The 21,808-nt window shown below is 32.4% G+C and overlaps 3 protein-coding genes across 3 annotated transcripts; 1 reads left to right on the top strand and 2 right to left on the bottom strand.

The window, feature by feature from the left end:
* Window positions 1-421: 421 nt before the first annotated feature.
* LOC107942859 (leishmanolysin-like peptidase) lies at window positions 422-6,716 on the top strand. The gene is made up of 17 exons (XM_041094903.1): window positions 422-995; window positions 1,514-1,867; window positions 1,959-2,099; window positions 2,186-2,318; window positions 2,746-2,859; window positions 2,946-3,019; window positions 3,102-3,176; window positions 3,344-3,436; window positions 3,541-3,601; window positions 3,705-4,037; window positions 4,161-4,287; window positions 4,409-4,508; window positions 4,591-4,660; window positions 4,743-4,895; window positions 5,033-5,128; window positions 5,448-5,770; window positions 6,189-6,716. Exons 1-17 carry the CDS (start codon window positions 915-917, stop codon window positions 6,444-6,446), a joined length of 2,586 nt encoding a protein of 861 aa, XP_040950837.1. The 5' UTR covers window positions 422-914; the 3' UTR covers window positions 6,447-6,716.
* A 631-nt stretch (window positions 6,717-7,347) lies between these two features.
* Window positions 7,348-11,663, bottom strand: LOC107942854 (probable 1-acyl-sn-glycerol-3-phosphate acyltransferase 4). The gene is made up of 4 exons (XM_016876582.2): window positions 11,428-11,663; window positions 8,824-9,475; window positions 8,531-8,661; window positions 7,348-7,870 (listed from the first exon to the last, which is right to left on the bottom strand). Exons 2-4 carry the CDS (start codon window positions 9,390-9,392, stop codon window positions 7,437-7,439), a joined length of 1,134 nt encoding a protein of 377 aa, XP_016732071.1. The 5' UTR covers window positions 9,393-9,475; window positions 11,428-11,663; the 3' UTR covers window positions 7,348-7,436.
* Window positions 11,664-17,278: 5,615 nt separating this feature from the next.
* On the bottom strand, window positions 17,279-19,030 carry LOC107942858 (elongation of fatty acids protein 3-like). The gene has a single exon (XM_016876585.2). It carries the CDS (start codon window positions 18,725-18,727, stop codon window positions 17,807-17,809), a length of 921 nt encoding a protein of 306 aa, XP_016732074.2. The 5' UTR covers window positions 18,728-19,030; the 3' UTR covers window positions 17,279-17,806.
* Between the last annotated feature and the right edge of the window lie 2,778 nt (window positions 19,031-21,808).

Genomic DNA, 21,808 nt, shown 5'->3' on the forward strand with positions numbered 1-21,808 from the left:
AAGTACCATACCAAGGGCGTAGCTAGGGGGCTGGCAGGTCCCCGCCCCCCTTAAAATGAAAAAAAATAATTTAATTTTTTAAAAATTATAAAGATATAAACTATTAAAATGATAAAATTGTATTTTTACTATTGTAAAAATTATAATTTAATTTTGGCCCCCTTAAAAGAAATTTCTAGCTTCGCCTCAGTACAATATAGGATCAAAAAATAACATAGGTACCACATTAGAAAAATGTATCAAACTCATATACCAAATTAAGCATTAAACCAAAATTTAAGTATAAAAACTACATTTCAATAAATATTAAAAGAACAGGGACTAATAGTAGAATTAAACCATTTTTATCTCGATTATCACCTTCTCCTGTAGGAGAAAAAGTAAGCAATATATAATACATATATATATTTAAATATTATATATATATATAGTTTTACCCACCCCACCAGTCTTTGGATTTTATGTTGTTTATTATTATTATTATTATTATTATTTGCTATAATCTCCTCTGTATACCCATTTAATCCCTCTTTCAATTTTGTTCACTGTCACTGTTTCTCATCTCTTTCTTTGAGAAAACCCAGAAAAAAAGATAAAGGAAAAAGCTTTAGAAAATTTCGTCCTTTTTAGCAGTGTTAATTAATTTACTGTTTGAAGAAAAAAAAACCCAATTCTCTATTTAGAAAGAACAATTATATTTTCCCCCATATATATTTGCTTGGGCTTCTTCAAATCGAAAGAAGCTCTGCAAATTTTGGAATTTAAAAAAAAAATCATTTTGGGCTTTCAATTTTGGGAGAGAAATGTGGAGCAAAGAGCTGTTTTTCTGGGTTTTAGAACCGATTGGAGAATCGACGGAGATTTGATGGGAATTATTATTATGAGAGTTTAATGCTTTACTTTTTGAACGGTTCATGGAGGTTATAATCCGGTTTGGTTTAAGAACCATAACCAGATTTGATTTTAAGCTTCGATTTGCTGCTGTTTTATTGCAGGTAAAGCTTCGATTTCACTGTAAATTGTATAAAAATGGCTAGCATGATTTTTGGGTTTTTAATTGTAAAAATTAAAACAAGTTGTGGAATTCTTGGGGTTACTGAGAAAATTAGAAATTTGCTGTTTTTTTTTTAATTTTCTTCATTTAAAGATGTGATTCATTGGGGGGTTCTTTATAGTTCTATTTATATTTATTGATTTTTTTTTCTTTTTGTAACCTTTTTTGGGGGGGGGGATTTCTTTCCTTTTTGGAAGCTGTTCATTAAGGGTTTTCGTTTTGGACTTTTAGTCGAATTAGTATTTAGAAATTTGAAAATTATTGCTTTTGAATTATTTGAATTTGAAACTTTTTAGGGGGTGAAGGCCATGATTTGCAAAAATTTAATCAAAGGATTTGCTACTTTTAGTTTGGTTTTTATTAGATCCATTGTTGCATATAGTTTTCTTTTTACTTTTGCCTTTTTGGTTTTAGTTTATGTGGTTTCTTGTTTGAGCTTTATTTTAATCTGTACTGCAGATTTTATTGATTTTGTTATGGTTCGAAGCTGCTACCTGTAAGCTTCGGGAGCGAAACGATCTGCAATGGGAAAGCCGAGGACGAGGAAGTAGTGAAAACATTGTTTCACATTCATGTATTCATGACCAGATAGTTGAAGAGAGGAGGCGACCGGGTCGAAAGGTTTATTCGGTTACCCCCCAAGTTTATGAGCACCCTGGTATTGGACATCACAAAGGAAGGTCTTTGCTTGGGATTCCTGAGTTGCTGAAGCATTCAAAGGATGTTAAACAACCGATAAGAATATTTTTAAATTACGATGCTGTTGGTCACTCGCAGGATAGAGATTGTCGAGGAGTTGGTGACATTGTGAAGGTCGGTGTTATTGTGTCCTTTGTGATGTCTTTAGCATTGTAGTTATGGTTATGATTGTGGGTCTAATTTCGGGTTTTTTGTTGTTTACCAGCTTGGGGAGCCGCCTTTGAGTTCTCCAACTGGCACGCCCTCATGTAATCCTCATGGTGATCCTCCAATCTATGGTGATTGTTGGTATAATTGTACTTTGGATGATATATCTGGGGAGGACAAACGTCGACGCCTTCGCAAGGTTTGAGTTAATACATTCTATAAATGAATTTGCTTTTTTGTGTTAGGGTTGGGCTGAAGCTAACTTTCGAAAGAAATTTAATGAAGGCTCTAGGGCAGACAGCTGACTGGTTCAAGAGAGCCTTGGCTGTAGAGCCTGTGAGAGGGAACTTGAGATTGAGTGGATATTCTGCGTGTGGACAAGACGGGGGCGTACAGCTTCCTCGTGAATATGTTGAAGGTATCTGTTTGCAGTTTCATAACTTGATATTAAGTTAAAAGTATCATGGAGGACTCTGTACTAGGAGTTAGATTGTATTTTTCCCTTTATACTAAAAAAATGGGCAAATTAGTTCCTATATGTTAGATCAAAGATCAAACTGGTCATTTCTGTTAAAAAATTCATCCAATAACCAGACAGTTACACGTTCATTCTGACATACAGGACCAGTTCTTAATAGTGGAAATGGATGAAATTTTCAACAGGAGGACTAGTTTGCTCTTGGATTTAATGTATAGTGACTAATTTGCCCATTTTTTAGTAGAGGGAGCAAAATGCAATTTGACTTCCATTACAAGGACCTCTATGGTACTTTTACATGATATTGGCCTCCATGAGCATTTTCCTATCGGGTTCATTCTTTTGTTACTGTTATCTTTCCCTGCAGATGGTGTTGCCGGTGCAGACTTGGTCCTTCTTGTTACTACGAGACCTACCACTGGCAACACTTTAGCATGGGCGGTAGCATGTGAGCGTGACCAATGGGGCCGTGCAATTGCTGGTAATTTCTTGTTGGCCCTTCATATGTTGCTGTTTTGTGCAGTAGAAATCTAAAATCAAAAGCAATGGTGTACTTCTGTTTTGTAGGTCATGTGAATGTAGCTCCTCGACATTTAACAGCCGAAGCAGAGACTTTACTTTCAGCTACACTTATCCACGAGGTTTGATGGTGTTAATTTTATGAATTTGGAAGAGTATAGAAGGAAATTGTGTGTCCTAAACACCACGGTTGTTTTAATCCAGGTTATGCATGTTCTTGGCTTTGACCCGCATGCTTTTGCTCATTTTAGGGATGAGAGAAAACGGAGGCGAAGTCAGGTAATTGCATGGAATGTACTGTGAACTCGTTCATTGCCTTTGAAATCGGACTTCCATAACACACTTAGTATTTTGTAATTTGTATGTGTACAAATTAGTTATCTCTGTATTTTATGAAAAGTTTTAGAGCCTCACTATCACATGGTTATCTCTTTGTGCGTTTGCAGGTTACTGTACAAACCATGGATGAAAAGCTTGGTAGGATGGTAACTCGTGTAGTGCTTCCACGTGTTGTCATGCATTCACGACATCACTATGGGGTATTGTTAACTTCTTTGTTGACCGGAGTTTCATGGCTTTAGATTATTGATAAAAACACAACGAAAAAGATTGAACAAATAGTTGATGATAGTTAAATTGACAGGCATTCTCGGAAAATTTTACTGGCTTAGAGCTAGAAGATGGGGGAGGACGTGGCACATCAGGTATTTGATTCTGTCTCTGTTATTGTTGCCACTCCCTTGTCTATCAAGGCATTGGTCCGTAGTAGTTTGGTCCTTAATGTTTCGAGTGATGACTTGGCTGCAGGATCTCATTGGGAAAAAAGGCTTTTGATGAATGAGATAATGACAGGATCAGTGGATACAAGATCGGTAGTTTCAAAAATGACTCTGGCGTTGTTGGAGGATAGTGGATGGTATCAAGCTAACTATAGCATGGCGGATCGTCTCGACTGGGGTCGTAACCAAGGAACAGATTTCGTTACTTCTCCTTGCAATCTCTGGAAGGGAGCGTATCATTGCAATACAACCAATTTATCTGGCTGTACATATAACCGGGAAGCTGAGGGTTACTGCCCTATTGTAAATTATAGTGGTGACCTACCTCAATGGGCTCGATATTTTCCTCAAGCTAACAAGGGTATGTTCTTTGTTTTCAACTTGGATTCCTTATCTACAGGGATTGAAAAATAGGTGTATTTTCGGTTTTTCTGCATGCAACTTGTCCTCGTGAGTCCTTGAACTTTGTTATCGACTTTTGCAGGTGGTCAATCTTCGTTGGCTGATTATTGCACTTACTTTGTGGCTTATTCTGATGGATCTTGTACCGATTCTAATAGTGCAAGGGCCCCAGATAGAATGTTAGGTGAAGTGAGAGGGAGTAACTCCAGGTGAGTTTTAACCCCGAAAAATCTTAAGTGGGGGCTCCATTTAAACTTTTCCGTTTTATCTTTGATATAGTTAGAACTTTTGAGACAATGGTTGATGAGTATTCTTTTCGTGATTATGTAGGTGCATGGCTTCATCATTAGTGCGTACTGGTTTTGTGCGGGGCTCCGTGACCCAAGGAAACGGTTGTTACCAGCACAGATGTGTAAATAACTCATTAGAGGTAAGTATTGGTGCTTGTGAAGCAAAGACTTCGATTTCTAACAGTAAAAGTTAAGGTTGGCGTTAATAAATTGTTCTTTTAGGTTGCTGTGGATGGTATTTGGAAAGTGTGTCCTAAATCTGGTGGACCGGTTCAGTTCCCTGGTTTTAATGGTAAATTCGATGACCCAACTTTTTAGTCAGTAGGATCTAATATATATAGACTAATAATTTTGTTTGATGTTTCTATCTGTAGGTGAACTGATTTGTCCTGCTTACCACGAACTCTGTAGCACTGGCACTGTTTCCATGTCCGGGCAATGTCCAAATTCTTGTAACTTTAACGGTGACTGTGTCAACGGAAAATGTCATTGCTTTCTGGGGTTTCATGGTCATGATTGCAGTAAAAGTGAGCTCTACGATCCTTATTGGTTTTATTATTTGGTTATGTATAAGATAAAACACGGTATGTTCAATCTCTTCCAAGCTAATTCTTTTAAATAAACTGATGTTATTTTTCTGGTCTTCGTGTTATATAATATTCAGGGTCTTGCCCCAGCAATTGTAATGAGCGTGGAAAGTGCCTGCCAAATGGGGTATGCGAATGTGAAAACAGTCGTACGGGCATTGATTGCTCCACGGGTAATATGTTTACTTGTCTTGACTATAGATACTCGCCATTTTTCTGCTAGTTTCTTTGCACCGACTCCTTTTGAAGCATCTTTTCCCGCATAGTTAAGCATGCATATATGAGATCTGTTCTTTCTATTATTTCCTCCTCTTTCAAGAAAAACAAAATGAAGCTTCGAGTGCTGTTTCAATATGCTTAAGACACTCATAGACACCTCTCGAGATTTTCATTTCATTATAAAAAATGTTGGGATAAATGCAGTTAAATAATGCCATATTTCCCCTTCATGTTTCCGCATTCTTACCATTTTACTTTGGAATTATATACCAGCCGTTTGCGATGAACAATGCAGTCTCCATGGTGGTGTCTGTGACAATGGAGTTTGTGAGTTCCGCTGCTCTGACTACGCAGGCTACACGTGCCAGAACAGCTCGACTCTTCTCTCGAGTCTTTCGGTATGCAAAGATGTATTAGAGAGGGAGTTATCCGGGCAACATTGCGCCCCAAGCGAGGCAAGTATATTACAACAGCTAGAAGAAGTCGTTGTCATGCCTAATTACCACCGTTTATTCCCTAGCGGTGCTCGAAAGTTGTTTAATAATGTCTTTGGGAGCAGCTACTGCGATGCAGCTGCCAAGCGACTGGCCTGCTGGGTAAAGTAGCTCACCCCCTAGCTCTTCTATTTCCAAGCATTTGTTTTTTTCACTAGTTGTACCATGGAGTCTCTTATACTAGAAGTCAGATTGCATTTTGTTTCCTCTACTCAAAAAATTGACAAATTAGCTCATATACGTTAAATCAAAGAGCAAATTAATCTTTCTGTTAAAATTTTCATCCATTTTCACTGTTAAAAACTGGCTCTAATTTTTAATAGTGGAAATGGATGAAATTTTTAACAGAAAAATATCAATTTGCTCTAACATATAAGGACTAATATGCCCATTTTTTTAATAGAGGTGGCAAAATGCAATCTGACTTTTAATACAGAGGCCTCCATGATACCTTTACCATTGTTATCTTATCTCCATTTCAGTTTCAGGTTCTCATCTCTTATTCATTTTCCTTAACCAGATCTCGATCCAAAAATGCGATAACGATTGGGACAACAGACTACGTGTATGCCATTCGGCATGTCAATCATATAATTTAGCATGCGGAGCATCACTAGATTGCTCGGACCAAACTCTCTTTAGTAGCGAAGAGGAAGGTGACGGCCAATGTACCGGCTTCGGCGAGACCAAGGTTTCGTGGTATAATCGGTTTCGAACTAGTTTCTTTTCAAGAAATACAGGTTTGAAAGGATTGTCTGTAAAATATAAGCAGTTTTAGCATATCCAAAGCTACCCCTTTTTTTAGGGTTTTTCAGTGTAGGAAAAGTGGCACTTAATGGTATGTGCCCTAGGCATAGAATTTCATTGTGTTCGGCCCCAAATTCAATTAGAAAAATAGGGCTTGATTTCATGTAGAGAAAATTGAAAAATGTATTAGAAAGCACCAAAAAGAAAGGAAAAAAAAATGCTCTGTTGAGCCAATGATCCATGTATGGCCGAAGGCCTTTGAAAGGAAATTTAAAAAAAAAAATTCCCATATTTTTCTGTATATTTGTTCATGCTTTTATCTTATATATATAAATATATATATATATCCCTTGTTCATGTTTGTATGGTTTAAGATGGACGAGGTTGTTTTTATAAATTTTTGTCTCTTGAAAACATGTGTTAGTAGATATTTGTAGCCATTTTACATTGTTCCTTGTCTTTTCGTTTTATTATTTTGTGTTGGATAAATATTCAAAAATTTCACGAATATCATTTTAGTAAATATAATTTATATTTTTTTAATTTTTTGTTATGTTGGTTTTACTACTAGTTGGATCGGAACCGGTTAGAATATCGGTTCACAAAATGGAATTGGATTAAAAAAATATCAACATGTTACTTTCAAAGATTACGGTTTAAGTCAAGACTTAAATTTCAAATTTGAAAAATATAAAAAATTGGAGAAAAAAATTAAATTCACTGTATATCTATTAATAGCAAAATTTAACCCAACATATTTAACTACTATTGTTTAAGTAGGATTGAAATTTAAAAATTTGAAAAATATAAAGAATTAAAATTAACCAAATAAGAGTATAAGAACTAAATCCACAATTTACATATAATACAAGGACTACTACTAAAATTAGACCAAAAACAACTAAACCAAAACAAAAATTCAAGGCAATGAATTTATATTCAAACTTCGAAGGCAATTTTTTTTTCTTTTTTATTGTAACTTGCAATTAAAAATGTCTAGTAATAACCCCCCCCCAAAAAATTAATCATCTTTTTTTCCCTTAACAAAAGGCAAAATTTCAAGAGGCATAGGGAAAATTTTACAATGAGTAATGTAAGCAAGATATAGACAAGCTAAGCTTACATATACCATACACAGCTTGTAAGAAAATGTTAGGTAAGTGAATATGGTTGTTAAGGCAATGATCACTGTAAAATTTAGCAAGGATTGCAATGTAGAGAGTTGTTCTTCGGGTTTTTGATCCGGGAATTGGCCTTGAGATTTGAAATCTGAGAGCAATTCGTCTTTCACTTTGAACCTATTGGTTAACCACGCAGCAGCCTCGGCATTGGAGGTTGGGATGTTGTTGATTGGGATACGTTGTATGTGGATGTGAACCTCCGATGGATCGACGCCAAATACATTGTCGAGGAAGAAGGGGCATTGGCGCTTGTATGCGATAGTCAAATCGTAAACTGCAAATCAATCAAGGGTATATCAAGATATATTATGTACAAACAAAGGCCAAAAATGTTTACTTGAGTTTTAAAGTGATGTGGAAAAAAAATCCGAAATTCGGTATTTTTAGAACATGATAAGAACTAAATTGTTCGCTTTTCTTTTGAAGTCACTCTAAACCATGATATAAGGAATAATTTGCTTCAAAATTAAATGTACAAGGACTAATTTGCTAAGAAGCTTTATGTTGCTCGAGTTCTTCATTTTTCTTGAAGTACTCGTATCCAACACATAGATAAAAGGACATGACCTCCAAGGATCTCTAAACACAGGAAAAAAAATTAGAAAAGTCTAGCTATACCCATGTCAGATATATAACTATGCCCGAAAAAAACGAATCCGAGTAACATAGCCTAAAGTCTATAGTACAGGGACTAATTTGCTCCTAAGCACTATATTGCTCGAACTCTTCAGAAGTACCCGTTTCTGACACATGGATATAAGGATATAACCTCCAAGGATCTCTAAATACATGAAAAAACTTAGAAAAGTCTAACTATACCCGTGTCAGATATTTAACTACGCCCGGCAAAAAACAAGTTCAGAATAACATAGCTTAAAGCCTATAGTACAGGGACTGCCAGTAATTTAACCCATTAATCATACAACATACTAACCTGCATCAAAAGAGCCCCTAAGTGTTTCTAAGCAAAGGCAGAAACCCCTTGTTTTCGGTAGCAGCACATTTGTCAACACCGGCAATCCGACTTCAGCTGCAAATTTTTTACTCTTCTCGCATTTTTCTTCACTGCAACAAATGACAAAACGAAATGTTAGTACTTGTCGTAAAGAATTCGTTTCAAGAATCATATACATGAACCGATGTAAGATGCAAGCAATGTTCTTCAGGCAAGTATTTGCAAACTTGGAACCTAAGAAATTAAAAAAGGAATGTACTGAGAAAGTTTACGTAAAATCGGTTCCTTCGGGGAAAAGAGCAAGCCATAAAGGATCTCGAGGATTCTTAAAAGTCGAAAGCATTTGATGGAGGATAGTTTCATCCGTTTCCCACTTCCTATCTACTGAAATGAACTCCAAGACATGAAATCCCCAACCAAGAACAGGTAGTTTCATCAAGCTGCTTTTAAGGATATACTTGATGTAGCCCAAGCAGCCTTTTCGCATCGCGAGATCCCATAGATACATCCAATCAACTTCGGTTCTGTGATTAACGATGATTAGAATACGTTCCTTACGAGGAACATTGTCCCCAGAGAAAACCACTTTGGTGCCATTTACTTTTTCGAAAAGAAAAGGCCACATGGATAGCCATAGGCCAAAGAAGAAGGATGTTGCTTTTCTAGAGTAGTGTATGCTGAGATATCGCAATAGGACAGCCCCGGGGCCTAAATACGCTAACAACATAAAGGCGGTAGAGAGGAACACCACTAAACATATCATACCCCTAAAAAACCGATATGGATTCAAAGGGCGGTGTTTTAATTTATCATCTGTTTTCAAAGGTCTGCATACTTCCATATCTTTGTTTCGGGCAGCTGTTCAAAGAATTCAACCCCGTCTCAGCTGCCTGCAGTAATGGTCTCGAGAGTCACTTAATGTCCCTAGAGTTTTAAGAGAAAAAAATGAACAAATAGCAAGTGAATTTCGTATCCATAATAATTCTAAACAATAAGAAAACCATCAACCAATCACTTATACTACTCGATTCAGAGTGTCAAATACGGGTATGTGTGAAACAGGGGTAATGTTAGATCTTTCCAAATATTTTGAGGAACCTTGGAGGTTATATCGCTTTATTCATACGCCCGATATGAGTGCAGAATACGATTATTTCAAGAAAAATGAAGAGTTTTAGAGCAGAATCGAGGTAACTCACATCCTCAAAGGAATGAGTCAATGCTGCACAAGAGTTACAGCTCGGTACAGCTAATAGCGCTTCCATGGTTACAACCAGAAAGACAAAGTGTATTACTCAAATACCATAAAGGACTGACAAGAAAAGGAAACGAAAAACCAAATTCTTGAATATATATATATATACGTACACATATTTTATATGCAAAAGATTTTCACCAGCAATAGTGTCAGGAGCAGTCATTGAAAGAAAAGGAGATCTACAATGAAATTGGAACTTTAAAACCTGGGTTTGTACTCAAAGTCATTGGCATTATATGCAAGAACCCTCATATTCCATCAATTCTATGGCAAATTATAAACAAGCAACAATGGGTCAACTAATCATTCATTGACATAACTGCAACATACATACATACATACATGCATGCATGCATGTAAACATACATATATATATATAGTATTTACAGCATTTAGGTGCAAGCAATCTCATATTCTATCAATTGAAAGGCAAATCATACATAAGCAACTATGGGACAACTAATTATTCATTGACATAACTGCAGTGTTTACATATACGTCTAGTATTTACAACATGTAGATGCAAGAAACCTCATATTTTATCAATTCTAAGGTAAATCATAAATCAGCAACTAGGGTCAACTTGTCATTCATTGGCATAACAGCAACATACATACATACAGATTGTATTTGCAGCATTTAGATGCAATAAAACTCAAATTCTATTAATTCTGAGGCAAATAATAAATAAGCATCTATGGGTCAATTAATCATTCAGTGACATAACTGCAATATACTTGTACAATCATATATATATACATACATACATATAAATAGTATTTACAGCATTTTGATGCAAGAAAACTCGTATTCTATCAATTCTAAGGCAAATTATAGAAAACCAACTATGGGTCAACTAACCATTCATTGACATAGCTGCAATATACATATACATGCATACATATCTACATATCTACATCCATACATATAGTATTTACAGCATTTATATGCGAGAGAACTCATATTCTGTCAGTTCTAAGGCAAATCATAAAAAACCAACTATGGGTCAACTAGTCATTCATTAACATAATTGCAATATACATATACTATACATGCATACATACACATATATAGTATTTCCAGCATTTAGATGCAAGAAATCTCATATTCTATCAATTCTAAGGCATATATAAAGAAACCAACTATGGGTCAACTAATAATTGATTGACATACATACATACATACATACATACATACATACATACATACATACATACATACATATACAGTATTCAAAGTATTTAGATGCAATAAAACTCGTATTCTATCAATTCTAAGGCTAATTATTGAAAAACCAACTATGGTCAAGTAATCATCAATTGACATAACTACATATATAGAGAATCTACAGCATTTACACCCTGACTTGGTACATTAATTATCATGTTCTTTTAATACATTAAGTGTATTTATTACAAACTAGTCCATTTTCATAAAATAAAAAAAAAACAAAGAAAATTCCAAGAATTGGAGAAATCAACACAGGCAAAGAACGACCCAAGATTAAAACATAACCAAAAAATAAAAATTCTCATCCAATAACTGGATTCAAAATAAAACATGGGAAATTGAGAACAACGAAAAAGGAATTAAAAAAATCGCATTAATTCAATAGTACCTTGTGTAATTGAAAATGAAGAAACGAGACGATAAACGAAGGAGTGTTTCTTGTATTGATAATGGAATAATAAAAGAAGAAGAAGAAGAAGAAGAAGAAGATAATTGATTGGATTTCGATTTCTTTTCTTTAAAGTCAATCAAAGATGGGATTTATGAATATGCAGATTTTTTTTTTTTGGGAGAAAATGACTACAAATCTTTTGAAAGGCGGACGAATGGAAGAGTCATTGACTTTTTTAAGGCTTCTATTGGTTCTATTTTTAGTGGAAGAAGTTTGCCAGATTGGAACACATTCAATTTGTGGCTTAATTATTATTTTAGTCCCTCGACTATGTTAAATTTTAATATTTAATCATTTATTTTAATTTGACACAATTATCTCAAGTAGTAAAGTGGTAAATTTATTATTGGTTGAACATGGCTGATCGATTTTTAAATCTTACTATGTGATTGAATAATGGTAAAAAAAATTCACATCATACAGTTTAACTGTAGCAACTAAAAGTGTTATTAATTTGGACCTATTAATAACATTATAAAAGTAGAATAACTAAATTACGAGAGAGCAGTTGATCGATTTAGTTTTAAAAAATTGAAAAATTAATTTAATGATCAATCCTATACTTTAACCAACTTAACCATCGGCTTACATCTTAGTCAACCTAATCAAACCGACTTAACATTGGTTGGTCGTTTGATTGATTAAGCCCATTCAAGTATGGGAAATAAAACACAAATAGAAATTGATTTGGGTTTCGGTTAAAATTTTATATATTATATACATTTATTGTATATTATAAATATATTTTAAAATTAAAAAAATATACATACATTATAAATCAATTAAGTTAGCCAGTTCAATTATAAAACACTCGTAACCAATTTAATAAATTTTAATTGCATATAAAACCGAATTAACGACCACATCCGACTTAATCAAAAGCTATCAGTTAAGCCAGTCTAAACCGACTCACCCTTATGCATTGTGTCGGCTACATAGAGGGATTGAATCTCAACTTTCAACATATTAGAGGGTGTTAAAGAGAAATAAACCTAAATTTATCTAAGTTGGTGGGCTTCCATTATTGAAAAATTATAAGATGCTTACTCAAGCCGCAAACATTCTCCTTGGAAAAAAGAAAAAAAACGTTTATAATTTGTGATCCGATGTGGACTGCTTTCCTTATTCTTAAAATCTTATTTATTAAGCCCATGCAAATTAAATATGTCCTTCCTGCCCTACTTCATTTAAAGCCCATTTCATTTTATAGGATAAATTGCACTCGTGGTCATTAAATTATTAGTAAATTTATTTTTAGTTATTTAACTTCTAAAAGTTACAAGATGGTCATTGAACTATTCGAAAATTTCCATTTAAGCCATTGGGTTGTTAAAATCGTTGTTGTATGGCCTTCTGTGTTTGCATTACCTGCACTAATCGGAAGCTCTCATTTCTCTTCAATTTTATAGTTCAATTTTTTTCGTGATATAGCTTTGAATGTTATGAATCTGCGAATTAAAATCTAAATGGTTTTCTTTTTTATCTTCGATATTGGCTTTCAGACCGACTTGGATCTAAAGTACGTTATTTTGCTTTTTGATGGGTATTAATCAACTGTATTGGTCATTGAAAAAAAAGAACTAACAGCCTAATGACTTAAAACATAAACTTTCAAATAATTTAGTGACAATTTTGTAAAATTTTGCAGTTGAGTGATCAAAACATAAATTTACTAATGGTTTAGTGGCTTTGGGTGTAGTTTACCCATGCATATATTTATACAATGCCTAAACCATCAACAAATCCCCTACCCGTAAATCAGAGGGGAAAACACGTTTAAATGCTCTCAAACTCAACTTTTCATTGTTGTTGCAACAAGGATGTCGATTGAGCTAAAATTTAATTGATGTATCATATATATATATTATTGTTTAAAAGTTTGACTAAGTTAGTGTCACCTATTAACTGTATCTTAACTCAATTGTGAAATTATCAAAAACCCATTATTTTTATAAAGTAATAAATGTTATTTTTGTCTTTTTATATATATTTTTATAAGATCTAGATGAAATAAAAAGTCTACGTATAATGCGATTTAGGTTCAAGTCTACGTATAAAAATTCTAATGAAAATGTATATTAGTCATTTCCTAATTAAGTTGGCAAACGAGTTAATCCATAATACCGATTCAGTATAAAATTGACCAATATTAAGATTGATACTGAGTAACTCAGTTGCTGTTTATAAATAAAGCACTCAATATTGAGTATATTAATCATTTCCTAATTAACTTGACACACAGATTAATCCGTAACTCCACGTAAAATAAATAAGTTCCTTTAAAATTTAATTGGCACATTTGTTTTGAAAAATTGTTGTTGAATGGAAAAGAAAAAGCAATGAGTCAAGGTTGGCTATCTGTATAAGATCGACGTCTTAAATGGAACACGAAAAACATTTGTGGCAATATGTTTTGGAAAAAAATAATTTGTGTTTAAAAGCATATTTTTTGAAAAATATTATTATCAGTGTATCAAATAATTATCTTTATAATAGTTATACGACAGTGTAATATCGTCAATAATCATATAATAGTTATATAATAATGTATAATTACGAAGAACCTTTTGGTCTAAACATAAACTTTTTATATTGGGTAAGTTGAGAGATTAAACTTTAATTATAATATATTGAAGTGTCTCGATCCTCTTCAATTCAGTATTGTTAGGGTATCACGATTTTCAGGCTTTGATGTCACAATACCCTCCTTCTAGGCGAGGTTTTCCTCACAGTCGGGCTTCCGATAACTCCCTACGACACTCAATCAACCATTAGGTTCTTGATGAGACATTTGGCCATTTCGGGTCTCAAAAGTAGTAAAAACATGATATTTCATTTATTAAAACCAAAAACGAAAATTAAATAAAAACATGACAAATATATATAAATTGTTCGGAGAAAAACTCGTAAAGTATAATGAGAAGTCTAATTTAACATGTCAAATTACGACAGATCATACCCAAAGTACATGAATTTTAACATGTACCTTAGAAAAAGTTGTGTAAATCTTTGACTAAATTTGATGACTCAATTACTCAAAAGTTGTAATCATTTGTCTACTTAAAAGATTTAGTTTGAAGCATTGGGTAAAGTTTTCTTCTACATTAAATTCACATCAAAATATTCAATTTAATCCCTCGGACCCTTTCAAAAAATGAAAATTGTTTGTTTAGTCCTTTTAAAAATATTTTGACTCCTTCTAAAAGAACTGCAAATATATGAATTTAAGTCTTATCATCTACTGCACAAGTTTAACCTATCAAACACTTAAAATTATCTCCTAATTTTACCGAAAACCTAAATTAATTTACAAAATGATTAATCGATTAATCGATTATGAACAGATCCACAAGCATGATTAATCGATTCGTTCCACGACATAAGAAAACGACAAGTTCATAGAACTGAAAAATCTAATTAAATACATGATAAGGCAAAAATGACCCATGAAGTGTATGATTAGACTCGAACCATTAAAGCACTTTTTACGTGGACATTAGATTTTTTGAATCCAGATTCCAGAGAATATAAGTTGGGTAGCTACCAGTCTTTTCCAAACCCTATATTCAAACACTTTTCTTTGTACTACTATTTACTATATTCACCATTGCTAATTTTGACCGGCAAACACCGGTAATCAAGGAATTTTAGTTGGGTTAAAAAAATCAATTTGCTTCTAGATAAATACATTAAAAAAATATTTTATTGATTAAATCTTAATTCGATTGGTACGAGTATTATTATTAAAATAGGAAGACGTGGGTTCGAGTGCGATGAAGCGCATTATCCTCTTATTTATGAGTTGGGGAGAGGTTATGAGTAGTTCTAAATATTATGTTAAAAATAATAAATATGATAAAAGCTTATAATGAGATATATTTTTTAAGATTTCAGGGACAACTCTCTAAGCATGAAGAGTTGAAGACAAGCTCACTAGGTTGACTCTTTATGATTTTTGGGGTGAATGTTTGTGAAAAAATTTTAGATTAATCAAGTTGACAAGTCTTATTTTATCATCCAATTTCGATTTGATATTTTTTCGAATCGAATTGAGTTAAATCGAATAGAATTGTTTAAGTTAAATTAAAAAAATTAAATATGTCATATTAAAATATCGTTACAATATAATTAATTATATATCATAGCATATAAATTTGAAACTATATATTTTTGAAGACTCTTTCAAAGTAGAATAAGAGGAAAAAAATGTTTTAGTATGATAAATTTGAATAATTAATTTACTTATTTAGGTCCTAAGAATTATTATTTTTAATTTTTTAAATTTTAAATTTTAAATTTTTTTATATATTCTTTAGCTTTTTTTGATTTTTTAAAAATATAAATTTTTAATTTTTTAATTTTTATAAATGTATTTACACCAATATGTTATTTGAGTTATTCGAATTGTAAAATTTAACTCGACTCGGACTCGAATTACTTATTTGAGTTTACTCGAAAAAGCTGAATAACTCGAAATTTGATTTTTTATTTCCGATTTTTTCGAGTCAAATCAAGTTTTGCTCACCCCTATCTGATTTATGGTTAATGTTTTGAGGTTCGTGATTGTCCCTTCTAACAATGTCATGTATAAGTTAAAACTTATATCTTCCATTGGAAATGTAATGTTCCTTACTATTGCTTTCAACATTTGTTGGTTTTGATCCTACTTAGTAGTAGGGGAGAGCATAAGTTGGTTTTAGTGATTAAATTGATTGTAGGGTTGGTTTATTTGATTATATCGATTGATTATCGGTCATTAAATTTTATAATTGAACTATGTTTAATATTTTTTAAACTATTTTAAATATATTTATATATAATATGTAAGCCGATTAAATATATTTACATTTTAATTATTTTATATACGTTTTATAATATATTTATTTTAAATATATATTTTTAATAAGTCGAATTAATTAGGTCAGTATATTATAAAAATTGATCGGGTTGATTATTTTAAATTAGTTAAGTTGAAAAGATCGGAGGAACTAAATGAAAATTTTATTTAGACGATTGATCTAATTGAAACTCTTGATATAATTATTTAGACGATTGGTGTTGTAATAATCTAAATGGTATAAAATCGAATATGTTTAAACATGTATGATCTTCTGATTTAAGGGTTTGAATATTATAAATATTTGATTGGCAACATCTGAATCGAACAAAGAATCAAATATAATATATTGAAATAAACTAGTGAAGTTATGACTTAAATTTTAAATTAATCTAAAAAACAAGATTCTTCTATCAATCTACCAATTAGTTTATACGAGCTAAATGGTAGTTTAGATAAGATATGAAACATATTTTAAAATATGATTTAACCATTAATTTATACGAGTTAAATATCAGTTTAAAATAGATAAAAAAAAACATATCTAAAACACATAAATCTAACCATTAATTTAGACGAGTTAAATGTAAGATTAGATATGAAATGAAGCATATTTTAAAACACAGTCTAACCATTAGTTTGTACGAGCTAAATACCAATTCTTATTAATTCATTTAAAAATAAATTTCAAAAATACAGTATACCATTAGTTTAAATTAATTTCAAAATTGGAGTTTTTCGATCAATCTAGTCATTAGTTTATACGAGCTAAATACTAGTTTAAATATAATATGGAACATATTTTAAAACACAATCTAACCATTAGTTTGTACAAGCTAAATACTTATTTAGCTTCGATAAGAAAAATATTTAAAACACGTAAATCAAATTATAAATAAGAACATACAATTTACAATAAAATAATGTTAATGATAATCTTTCTTCTTTATACAAACATGAAGCATATCTAAAACATCGAGCTAGGGGCGGATGTAAGGGTCAGGCAAGAGCATTGGCCCTCAAAATTGAAAAATTATATTTATAAATATTTATAAATGATCGAATTATAAATTAGTACAAGAGAAAATTATACTTTTACCCAAAAAATAAAAAATAAAAATCTATTTAATCCTTCAAAAAAATATAAAATTTGTGATTCATCCACAAGAAATGAAAAAGAGACAGAAAATCAATGAAAACACAAATATAATAACACAGTAATGTCAACAAAAATATATGAAACACAAATATAATTAATTCTCCTAATTCTTATTAATTCGTTTATAAACAATTTTCTAGTGTATACTGTATACACTTACAAATTCTTTTTTCAGAAAAAAGCAAGAAAAACGCAAAAAAAAAAAAAGAAGAAGAAAAAAGATAGAGAACTTTTTGCTTGTTAATCTCCCTAAAACTAAATGATTTATATAACAAAAATCATTAAAAAAAGGTGGGTTTAATTTGTAATTTTACTAAAAGTCATTCAAATTTTATATCAGACCTGGAACATCCATGAGCTGAAGAAGAAGAAGAAGAAGATGCTGATGATGAAGAATTGCTGTTTCCATCAATGTCTTCAACGTTCTTCTTTCTCAAATGCATTTTGACGTAGAAATTAAGGAACAGTATTAAAATGACGCCGTTTAGAACGGAGTTGAATCCCCAAGCTCCCATGCCGTTACATCCACCTTTGAGAAAATGGAGGAAAATGACACCAAAATGGGAGATTAGGTTACAGGCTAAAAGGACGACTTGACAATTGACGACGAAAGGGAAACAGGCGCTCGGAAGACCGATCGCCGTCCAAAAACGGTAGCCGTATACGACGGAGTAGAGGAGAGTGGCTAAGAGAATGGCGAGGACTTGGAATGATTGAGAGAATTCGAGCCATAAAAAGGACATCCATAAGAGGATTGATTGGTTGAATAAGTGGAAGAAGGTTAATTTCCGGTGACGGAGAATGGTGAAGAATGTACGGAAGAGGTGGAGGAAGCGGGAGAGATAAAAGACGTATGACCAGAAGAATACACGGCCGGAAGGACGAGTACCGAGTGGGAAACAAAGGAACCATTGAAATGGTGTGGAGATTGTTTTTGTACGGCGCCAGAACCAGCGTGTGTCGCGGATCTCAGCGGCGGCGGAGTAAAGGATTCCGACGAAAATGACAGCGGAGATTAATGAAACACAGAGGCTATGGATGGCTGGGATTGGCCCGAGAGGGATACGTCGGCTTTTGGAGAGGATAAGGGAAAGGAAACTGTGGAGGGTTATGACGGCGACGATGTAAACGGCGATGGCGGCGAAAAGGAATGACCACGTTGAACCAAATGATTGGGTGTGACTCCACCGGAAATTCACGATTGATGGATGCTCTGCTAACCAGTATTTCAGGCTTTGCATCCTGATCGGAAAAAAAATTCAAAAAAATCCCCAAAAAATTTCAAAAATATAGAATTTTGATTGACTCGGTTCTGTTTGGTTGCCAAGAAATTTAAGTAAACGACGAAGGAAATTTTGAAGGGCGGCGCAGGGATATTTGTACCAATTAAAGAGAGATACTGGGTTGAAGATTTTGGGAGTTTTTTTTTTTTGCCAGTTTAATTTGTTTTTTTTTTAATTTATATTTTAATTAATTAATTAATTTTCCTCTAACGACGAAACAAAGAAAAGATTACCTAGGATTGAGTTTACATTGACTTTATTTTACTAACTAAATATTGGTTTGCCCCATAAATAAAAAAGAAGCAATTTTCAGGTCTTTTTATTTTTTTATTTACTTTATTTATAATATTTTGTTATAACATAATTAAAAATTAGTAATTTGTTGTACAGTAATAATATACATAAAAAGGATAAGTTAGTTAATTATATGAGTTGATTTGGTTTTAGTTCGAATTAATTTGAATTTTTTAAGGGATTTTTTTATTTCTTGCGAGAAGTTTTGTTGGGTGTTTGAAGATGCAGGTCGTGCTCTCGCGATATTGGTAGGGTTGTTTGAATTTGATCGAGAATTGATTGGGGCATTATACAATGAAATTTAAGCCGATTCAACGAGTTGGATTGGTTTTAGGACAGATCAACTTGTATTAGATTAACTTGAATTTTTTAAGGATTTTTTTTTAGAGAAACTTTGTAGGGTGCTTGAAAATATAGGTGGTGCTCTCGCTTTGTTGAACCTACTACCTTTTCAAGCACTCAAGATCTCATGATAGTGGCAAGATTGTTTGAACCGAACCAGATGAGACTGGCTAGTCCAATTAAGAACCAATCGAGGTACTTATCTAGAGAAGGGCATTGAACTAGTTGTCCTAGAACTAGGATAGTCTGGTTGAACCGGTAAAAAATTGGTTAAACTGGGCGGTTGAATCAATTGAACCGAAATTTTAAAATTTTTTAGGAAATTTTAATAATTTATTTAATCGAGCCAGACAAACTATTCGAATCGACGAACTGATGACCTAACCGATTCGACTACTAACCCGTTTTTGAAAACCTTGGGTATTGGGAGACAATATTCTCGCCAAGAACAATGCTAACCCACATTTATAATACTTATCTCGAATGAGTAAAAAATCCCTCAACATGAATTTTAATTTTTTTTTATCGTTTTGGGTTGAGTCAAATTTTACATTCGAGTCTAACTCATTTTAACTTTTCCAATGTAAAACATTATGAGTTCGGATTATTTTAAACCGCTCAACTTCAGGTCAATTTGAATTGAATAAATTAATTTGAGAGAAATTTAAGTTTGAAATTGATTAAATCCGAATTTCTGAATTATTATTATAATTAATAATATTTTGACCGACAATATCACTTGACTTAGAATTTAGTAGTGAGTTCAACATTGAATGGCTCAAAAATTATAATTGTAATTATTTTTTTCTTAATTAAACTTTCTAGAAACTCTCTTTGGCAATAATTAATATTATATTCAAGCTGCCATTTTAGACGCATTCTACCTCGTACGAACATTGCAAACTATTAGGGATAATGTCACATTTGGTACTTGTATTTTTATAAAATGTTTAATGTGGTACTTATGCTTTGGAAATGTCCAATGTGGTATTTGAACTATCAATTGGAGGGTTATTTGATACCTTTACTTTCATAAAGTGTCTAATGTGATACCTAAATTATCAATTTATTTATTATTTAAAATTTTCTAGAATTATACTAATTAAAAAGGCGATGTCATCATTTTTATTAATGATTTAACGGAGGGTGACCAAATCAGAAACAAATGATAACATTAGTGACGAAAATAAATTTTTTTCTAATTTGGTGACCAATGCAAAAGCACACTAATAGTTGTGTAAGTAATTGTAAAATTTACCATTTTTCTAGTAAATATGGTAGCCCTTGAAATATCAATATTGCATCAATAGGGTAATTCCCTTGATTTAGCCGTCGGTCTAATTTGGACTATTTTGAAAAATTGACAAACCTTAGTGATTTTTTTAATAAGCAAAAATGGGCTTTGAACGTCAAACAAATTGGGCCCATTATTACAAGGCAACGACTCCATTTTCTTACTCGCTAATTTAACGAAAAGTCAACGGGATAGCTGTTGAATTAAGGCGGGACCGTTTTAGGCATTCACATGATTCCCACGCGGGTTCCCACTGATTTAATAACACTCGCCATCTCATTAAACGAGTTTTAGATACATAAACCACTAGGTCAGCGACACGTGGACAAGTACCCGTTTTCCACTATCAACGGACGAAGAGTCGGTTGATTTCCCCCCACGGTTAAATTTTGATATTATCCCTGTACTATGTATAATTTGTGGATTTAATCCTTACATATTAATTTGATTATATTTAGTCCCTGTATTTTTTCAAAATTTAAAATTTTAATTCTAACAAAATGGTAACTATTAAGTTCATTAAGTTATGCTATTTTTAAAACAGAAAACTGTAAACATATTATCACATATGTAATGCCATGTTGGCTTATTATTTTTAGATATTAATGAAAAAGTCGATTAATGAATTTAACTGTAGTTGTTTGCATTAAGATTAAAATTTCAAAATTGAAAAAATTATAAGGACAAATAATGATTCAATTAGAGAATAAACATGAACTAAATCTACAAATGTATGCATAATACAAGTCCATGGGTAGAGGTGAATCTATGGGGTGGCAGGGCCCGACCCCCTAAAATGAAAAATTACTATTTAGACCCTTTAAAATTTTAAATTAATAAAGATAAAATTACACTTTGTCCCCCTAAAATAATAAAAATTTGATTTAATCATTTAAAAATTATAAAGATATAGACTATTAAAAATTAAAATTTCATATCGGCCCCCTAAAAAAATTCTCTGGCTCCGCCCCTGACCATGGGTGGATCTAGAAACTTTTTAAGGGCTAAAATTGAATTGTAATTTTTTTGAGAGATCATATTGTAAATTTATCATGTATTAACTCATGATTTCATCATTTTTGAAGGGACTAAATTAAAATATTTTTATT

The sequence above is a fragment of the Gossypium hirsutum genome, chromosome D06 (assembly GCF_007990345.1).
Source record: "Gossypium hirsutum isolate 1008001.06 chromosome D06, Gossypium_hirsutum_v2.1, whole genome shotgun sequence".
Taxonomy (NCBI): Eukaryota; Viridiplantae; Streptophyta; class Magnoliopsida; order Malvales; family Malvaceae; genus Gossypium; species Gossypium hirsutum.